At 46.4% G+C, this 8,131-nt stretch overlaps 2 protein-coding genes across 2 annotated transcripts in view; one reads left to right on the top strand and one right to left on the bottom strand.

Moving 5' to 3' along the window:
* Nucleotides 1-3,370, top strand: DUSP12 (dual specificity phosphatase 12; the record flags this gene model as incomplete). Its single annotated transcript, XM_082277635.1, has 6 exons — nucleotides 1-269; nucleotides 350-463; nucleotides 539-657; nucleotides 1,585-1,681; nucleotides 2,073-2,259; nucleotides 2,771-3,370. The coding sequence occupies 6 exons, from the start codon at nucleotides 1-3 to the stop codon at nucleotides 2,930-2,932; spliced, it is 948 nt and encodes a 315-aa protein (XP_082133761.1). The 3' UTR covers nucleotides 2,933-3,370.
* Nucleotides 3,371-3,614: 244 nt separating this feature from the next.
* Nucleotides 3,615-8,131, bottom strand: part of ATP6V1A (ATPase H+ transporting V1 subunit A) — a 30,626-nt gene continuing 26,109 nt past the window's right edge. The window contains exons 14-15 of the mRNA XM_082277389.1: nucleotides 7,698-7,869; nucleotides 3,615-5,891 (exon numbers count right to left, since the gene is read on the bottom strand). Of these exons, the coding sequence (XP_082133515.1) occupies nucleotides 5,799-5,891; nucleotides 7,698-7,869 (265 nt within the window). The 3' untranslated portion in view covers nucleotides 3,615-5,798. The remainder of the gene's footprint in view (nucleotides 5,892-7,697; nucleotides 7,870-8,131) is intronic.

Raw genomic sequence — 8,131 nt, 5'->3', positions numbered from 1 at the left:
ATGGCGGCTGCCGGCGGGATGGTGCCGGTGCTGCCGGGGCTCTACGTGGGCGGCGCGGAGTCGTGCTCGTCCCCGGAGGCGCTGTCGGCGGCGGGGGTGGTGGCGGTGCTGACGGTGGACGCGGAGGAGCCGCCGGCCGTGCCGGGGGTGCGAGCCATGCACGTCCGGGCGCGGGACGAGCCCGGCGCGGACCTGCTGAGCCGCCTGGATGACTGCGCCGCGTTCCTGGGCGCGGCCCGGGCGGGCGGCGGCGCCGCGCTCGTCCGCTGGTGAGCGCCGGGGCTGCGGCGGGGCCGAGCGCTCCCCGCGGCGGCGCTGCCGCGGCTGACGGGCCGCCCTTGCTTTGCAGCCACGCCGGGGTGAGCCGCAGCGTGGCCGTGGTCGCCGCCTACCTGATGAAGACGCAGGGGCTCGGCTGGGAGGAGGCGCTCGCCGCCGTCAGGGCCGCCAAGCCGGACGCACAGTGAGTGCCCCGCCCGCGCCCCCCGCGCCCGCCCGGCGCCCCCCTCACGCCGCGCCCCTCTCGCCCCCGCCGCAGGGTGAACCCGGGCTTCCAGGGGCAGCTGAAGCTCTACGAGGCGATGGGCTGTGCCGTGGACACCAGCAGCGTCCTCTACAAGCGGTACCGCCTGGAGATGCTCAGCGAGAGGTTCTCTGGTGAGTGAGAGCATCGCGGATGCGCGGAGCGAAGCGCGGGGCAGTCTCCCAAGAGGGGAACAGGCTGTCCTGGAATGAACGCAGAGGGCCCTGTCAGAGGAGGTTGACTTCGAGTGTTGGCCTCAAAGCAGCCGAGCCTGGACTTGGCCAGGGCAAACATTCACATTATACCGGCCCTAGAGAATCCCAGCTCATCAGTGGCAGAAAAATTGAGCCTTTGAGGTGCCTGGGAAATAAGATCTGTAAGGAGCTGTGCTCTTTAGCAAAGTGTAAAAAACCTGAAGGCCAATTTGATACTTTCTGTGATTTTTATGTCCCTGGCGAAGCAAACAACATTCTAGAAAATATGTCAATGTGATGAAAAAAATAACATGTAAAACTTGAGATAAAGTTGAAATTCAGGTAATGAAGTAAACTTTCATACTTCAATTTGCAAAAGATATGTGTGCGTATGTGTAATTTTATAATAAAATAATAATCTGTAGCTTTTCTTGCAAGATCTCAAGTGTCGCATACTCAGCGTGACAGTGCTGTCGCCCTTTATGTATCATTGTCCTTAGCAGTTCCCACTTGGAAGTTGGCTTTCTGTATTGTGGGCACTAAAGCATTGGCACTACTGCTCGGAAACCTCCTCTGCCTTTACTTTCTGTTGAAGTAAGAACATAAAGCAAAATACCATTATTTTACCATGTTTAAGGCCATAGATCCCAGTTCCTTGCATGAAGCAAATCCCAGTTTTAGGCGTAGCAGGATGAGGCTCTTTCTTTTTTAGCTTAATCTATTGGAACTGGTGAGGGAACAAATGAAAGGGAAGAAGGAGGCTCCTGCAGGCCATGACTGGGGCAGAGGCGCAGTCCTGTCTTGTTCCCAGGAATGCCGCGTGGCTGAGCTGATCTGATTCACAACATGGTCCTGACTCCTCTGCAGAACCTCAAGACTTGCCCCGAGAAGTCTTTGCAGTTGATCCTACCACTATATGTCAAACTTCAAACACAGAGGTTCTCTACAGATGCAGGAAATGCAGGTACTTTATATATTAGAAAAATGTATTTTTATGTATTTATGAAATACTTTATATTTCTCCTTAAAATGTCATTGTGAAATCAAATCAAGAGAAGAATATTCTGTGTAAATCAATGGGCATGTCATTGTTGTCAGGTCAGGGATGAGCTGTTGCCTAAGTTTCCATACTGTGTTTGCAAAAAAAAAAAAAAAAAAAAAAAAAGTACAAAATACAAAACTTTTTGTTCCCTGGAGTGCTGCTTGTGAACCTTCTAGGCTAATCAAAAAATGTAGAACTTGTACTCCTGTTTAATTATTCAGAGGCCCATATCCCTATTTTCTACGGTCTGTAGATTTGCCCAGTTAAAAAAACTTTTGTTTTACTTCTTTTTTCCCTGCGTCCTGGAGGGCAGACGCGCTCTGTTCCGTAGCTCCAGCATTTTGTCCCACACGGAAGGGATCGGACCGACAGCCTTTGCCCACAAGAGGATAACAGACTCTGCACGGCTTTCTGGGAATGGCCAGGAAAAGTGCACCTCGTACTTCATTGAGCCCGTGCAGTGGATGGAGCCAGCCTTGCTCGGAGTAATGGAAGGACAGGTGAAGTGGAGCATGTGCTTTATTCTTTGGATTTTTGTGTTACTGTTTTGCAAAGGCAGAAAAAACTGTGTCTCTTCCCTGAAAGGAAAACCCCCACACAAGGGTGCTAGGCCTCCCAACCTTTCTGACTTGAATTTTGCAGCTTATGGGCACATTCTTAAATGTAAAATATTCTTTCACAAGGAAAGGAGCTGGTGCTCTGCTGGAGCTGACACCACCCAACAGGATGTTGGACAGGGTTTATCTGCTGTTTGGTTTTGTTATGAGGAAGGCTTGTGGGACTTCAGAAGCCTGTTGTGGTGGCTGACCAAGTCTTTCTGGACCCTGGTAAAACTGTCTTTTGAATCCCACTAGGTCCCAGCAGCTGCATTTCCACACCCTCCCTTCTGCCAGCACAGCTGCCTGCTACACCTCAGGGCTAAATGGCCCTCTCAGTTTAGCTTTTTGGCCTGTTTTTAACTAGATCCACATCAACACACGTCTTAGACCGAGTGCTGTGTTTTTCTTGCAGCTTCTGTGTCCCAAATGCACGTCAAAGCTGGGCTCCTTCAGCTGGAGGGGGGACCAGTGTTCCTGTGGCCGCTGGGTGACGCCAGCCTTCCAGATCCACAAAAGTCGAGTGGATGAAGTGAGGACGCTGCCAGTTGGTAACTTCCAAACTGCCAAAACCTGAACTCATCGCTTCACTTGATGGATTTCTCAACATCCACTGAGAACTACTCACTAGTCCACGGTTGCCAGGAATGAGCTTGTGACTTCCACCCCCTTTGTGAGTGGCAGAATTACTTGAACACCTTCAGCTTGTGGTATCTCTTAATATAGTCTATAAAATATCAGAACACTTCCTTCAAAGAGGTGTTACAGAGTGGTCAAATTTACAAAATGGGCCAAATGTGATGGCTTTAGTGTATTCTTAATTTATCTGTTGCTGTTTACGGGAGGTCTCAACTCCTTATTCAAAAGGAGTTGCTGTGGCCAGCAGTGCTGCTCAGCTTCTGACCCAAAGTGCCAAGTGCCCTAAAATGGTACAATGACAGCTGTTACATTAGCATGCATGGCAGCAAAAGGCAGACTTACACTGTTACTGTTTTAAAAGTAATCCTAAGAATACCTGCCCTAAGAGTATTTACTACATTGTAACTCTTTCATGTAATGTGAGGAGATTGTGCAAGCTGTACTGGAATGGGAGAACTGAAGTAAAGAATCCATGCCAAATTACTGCCTACAGTTTTAAAGAAATCCTTAAACTGATGAAGTAATTTTTTTAAAGCAAGCTGTGAGCTTTTGTGATGGATTGCTGTGCACACCACTATGGCGTAGATTTGGTTTGACATAAGAAAACAGGACAGATAAAACCTAATTTAAATCAATTTTATTTTCATTGACTTGAACAATTTTTTTAAATTTATTTTTTTTACACAATTTCCAGCAACATACATTATGAAATATACAAGATAAAGTAGGTGGTGGGGTTCTGCCCATCTTGTAATTCCTCCCACAGCTGTAGAAGGAAGACTTGCAGGACACAGTGAACATCAGAATCTCAACACTGAAAACAGACACAAAACAAAAAGGACAAAAATATATATGAAACTTTGAACTGGTCACACTTTAGGGCCAGGTACAGCACAATAAATATTAGAACTGCATTATCTTAGACATCTTCTGTAAAGTTTATAACATCCTCTATTTAAAGAGATAAGAACATCTGGTTTCTAGCATGAAATGCTACATTGTACAGTGGTGAAGGGTACGAATGATGAGCCCAGCAAGGGCTTGGATGGTGACTACTCATTCACACATGCTCGTTGATAAAATAAGCAGCATACACCAAAAGTTTAGTGAGCTGTAAACTTAAGCGTTCACTACCAGAATATCAGCTGGAGGAGCAGTTTCTTTTTGGGAGAACCAAAAATAGTCAATCCCTTTAAGTTTCAGCTGGGCTCTCCCCTGACAAACAGTGGGTTCATACCATAATGGAAGTGGCAGCATTTGGTCCGTAGCACAAGATCCCTTTGCATCACTACTGTTCAAAGCTGGCGCCGGTGGAAATACTTCAGTGCAGAATTAATGCTCACGTAGGCACGGTGTCACCAACACAGGTGCTGTCTCAGGACTAACAAAGCAGTAGATGGCAGCTGGAACCCAGCTGGGCACAGGATGCCACCTGACACAATCGAGAGGGAGAGACTGGAGAGGATGCCAGCATCTCTCTCTCTTGCACTCTGGAGAAATGGGATGAGTGCTGGGCTCGGGGAGTTTCACAGAAAGGCTGCGCTCTGCTCATTCCTCATCTCAGTCTAGTTATGCCAATAAAAAAACCCCAAGAGACAGCAGTTTCAGCTGCTTGACAGAATGCTTCCAGAGCACAGAGCAGAGAAGACCAGAGCCACTGGTTTCTCTTGCACCGTAATCAACAAGGCAGGAGTAAATACATTTTGTACTCGTCAACCTTCCCCCATTCATCCCCTGCCCCCAGATGAACATCATACATTCCTCTTATACAAGAACTGGGGACCTTCTGTGCCACCACCCAACAGGCCATGTGAGCACAGGTGGAGGAAGAAGGCTAAGCACGTGTTTTCCTTTCCTTGGCATAACCTGGGCATTGCACTGAGGGCAACTGCACTGGCAGAGCACCACCAAGGAAGAACCACACTGGGGTCAGCACATGTGGCATCACTGTACCTTGCCAACCATGCCCTGCAGTACATGGCAGCAGTCACAAGCTTCATAAAGTAAAGCAGCTGAGTGTCAGGAAATTTTATGGGATGAATGGGAGCCAAGAAGGTAAAATTCTGCTGGAAGCTGAGCACCTATGGCTTTGATTTTAGCTGATGCTGAGTCCAACAGTCCTATCTGTATTAAGTAGGAAGATAAAACTGTATTTCTCCAGTGTACAAAATTATACCACTCGCTTGTATGTGCTCATCTTCTAGTTAGTCCCTTCTTGGAGAGGACCAGAACTACCACATTTCAATTGTAACCAAAAGACTCAGCTGAGAGACTCAGAAGTGACAGAGTAGTGAAGAATTTTTGGTTGTATCAACATGTCACCAGAATATGGTCAAAAATTCTGTTTGAGAACAGGGAGTTCTATGTCTGATAGTCACTTAGCAAAGTGCCAGGTGTAAATGCCCTTACCACTGCCAGCTCGCAATGTACCGCATGACTGCATGAAGACCTACACCGCCTCTGCCAGTGCAGCTCAGCTGGTTACACCCCGAGGTGAAAGACTGGTTACCAGGAGAGCTGGGAGAGGAAAGGTGAAAATTTTCCCACCCTAGAAGTGTACAACAGCATTTCCTCACTCAGCCAGGCCCATTCACACATCACTCACCACTTCAGACACACAAAGCAATGCCAAATACAAACTAAGAGGAATGTTTTTTGTAAAGACACTCTCTGAGTATGAACAGGGGAAACATAGGGTTATTTATCAACTCAAGTACTGTTGCATCATTCTTGTAAGGTAGGGAAGCAGAGGAGCTGAGATGAGGAACTGAGAGGACAAACTGGAGTGGTCACAGAGGTCAAGTCTAGTCTTCCAGACTGCGAAATGCATTCTGCATATCCTCAAACAGCTGAGCATAGTCCGCCTTGATTTTTGTTTCACCATCTTTGACAGGATCCTGAAACAATACAGCACACAAACAAATCCATCAGGAAAAGCCTTGGGTACTTAAAGTCAGCCCTAGTTTGCAACTGCTGTAACCTCTTGACCTTAGGATTGTAGCTCTGTCTTTGCATCCTGTCTCACCAACAGCCACAGGGTTTAAATCTCATTCTCTTCCCACATTAGTGACCCAGGCAGAATGGGTACTGGGCAGAGAATTTTTTTTCATGAGCAGTGGTTACTGCACTGAAAAGCAACTGATTTGGAAAGCAATCAACAATACTGAGGGTCTTGGTTACTGGTCAATGATTCAAGAGCTGCAGTGATTAATACCAGCTCCTCTCCTCACACCAAATGCAGTGCATCCCCAGTAGGTGGAAGAGTTACTCTGCCATTACTCAGAGGTTGTTTAGTTCAAATTAAAATGTATTGTGTAATCATAAAAAGCTCAAAAATATCTTTGTACAGCTTCATTTTCTGAGAATACTTTTCATGAAAGACAAAGGCAAAAAATGGAACTATCAGCTTTGCTCTGAGGCTGCAAGGTTTTCTCTGCAAGAAGCATTAACTGTCAGGCTGTGAAATCTGTTCAGTGTCTTCACCATTCTCCTCTGAGTGCTAAGATCCTCTGGGTCAGTGCAACTCTTGGGAAACACAGAGGCCTTACATGTGTGGATGCACTACTTCTTACATTGTCTCTCCAAAGTACCCAGACCACAGGATGCAGGACATCTCAGTCCTCAGACCCGTCAGACTGTTACCTGGGGAATATAATTTTCCTTTCATAACTATTAGAGCTCCAGCTCCACTTAATGTATATTCACTCTCTGGATTCCCTTTTTCAGCCATGCTGTCCACTGCTCTGCTGTACTGCAGGTGCCTGCTGGTGGGCATGTGTTTGTAGGGAGTGTTTTAATTACGCTAGCTCTACATAACCAGCTCTCAAAGAAGTTCATGTCCCCGAGTGTATCTTCTTGTGTTCTTCATGCTTTGAGAATATATGCCAGGAACCCACTTATTGCAGAAACAAGCCAGTACCCTGCAGGAACAGAATACATTGGCATGGCAGAACATTTAATTCTAAACTTATTTAATCCAACGGTACATGTTCTCCAAAGATTTGCAGTATTGACTTATGTGAGTTTTAACAGAGCAAGCATTGTATTTCATAGAGGATATCAGCCAGGATCACAGGTTACTACTGTCCTACCAGTAACTGCTATACCAGCATGCTCTGGATGAATTTTAGTGAAGCTGTACCCTAAAATGATGACTACTGAAGTTACCCAGAGCAGGTGCTCCAATCCAATTGTTTTGTCTTAAGCCCATGTTAAAGGTACTCCTCCCTTCCTCTCCTCACTTCCAGCAGTCTCTTTTATATGACACACAGATATAAGCAGCCTGAAGTTTAAATCCAGGAAAAAGTGAATGATAGAAATGTTAATCAAGCTATTTTAAACACAAGGAAAGAAATGCTCCTGCAATATGTGATGTGTCCCATGTCTGGCTTCAGGCTGCTTCTCTCTGATAATAGTCTCCTTAGAACATTTTATAATATTTTTACATAATTTCATCACAAACCCCTCAAAGCAAACAGCAAAAAGGTGCTTGCCAAGGCTGTGCAGTCAGCATCACCTGACTAGATTTCTGCACTGACCATTCCTGAGCTCACAAACCAATTCTTTACTGTATTCAAAATGATGGCAAAGAGTCTCTGTTCACAGACCTTTGGTCTAAAGCCTTTGGTCAACACTTGAGTCAGTCTTTCAGAGGCACTGGAAGCTCACAGGAAGCAGGACAACCCACTTCCTTACAAACATACCTTGAACTTCATGGAGGTAAGTCTGTAGAGGATTTCGCTCATGTTCTCTCGGATGATGGACCACGTGATCTTATTGTCACTCTGAGCTGTGGTTTCTACAGCACGGCGTGCCATGTCATAAAATGCAATCATGTTGGAAAGCATTCCCACTGTTTTATAGAAAGGGCAGAACCTGATGGAATAGAAGAGGACCAGTCAGGCATCTTAGAACAATTAACAGGATTCTCCCCTGGATTCTCCCCTGACAGAAAGAGTGCCAGCCTGCTTTACTCCAAGGGTTTTTAATATGTACTGCCCAAGGAGAGGGGCTGCCTCCAGTAGGTCCCACATTTTTAAACAGGCAAATCGTAGGCCAAGACAATCATCCTGAAGCTGATTGAAGCCAAGCTTTCTGAAGCAGTATCCAAACATTCAGGCAAAACAGGAGAGAACAG

This window comes from Coloeus monedula (assembly GCF_965178545.1).
Source record: "Coloeus monedula genome assembly, chromosome: 3".
Classification (NCBI taxonomy): domain Eukaryota; kingdom Metazoa; phylum Chordata; class Aves; order Passeriformes; family Corvidae; genus Coloeus; species Coloeus monedula.
The sequence above is the reverse complement of the archived record's forward strand: the minus strand, read 5'-3'. Positions and strand labels throughout refer to the sequence as shown.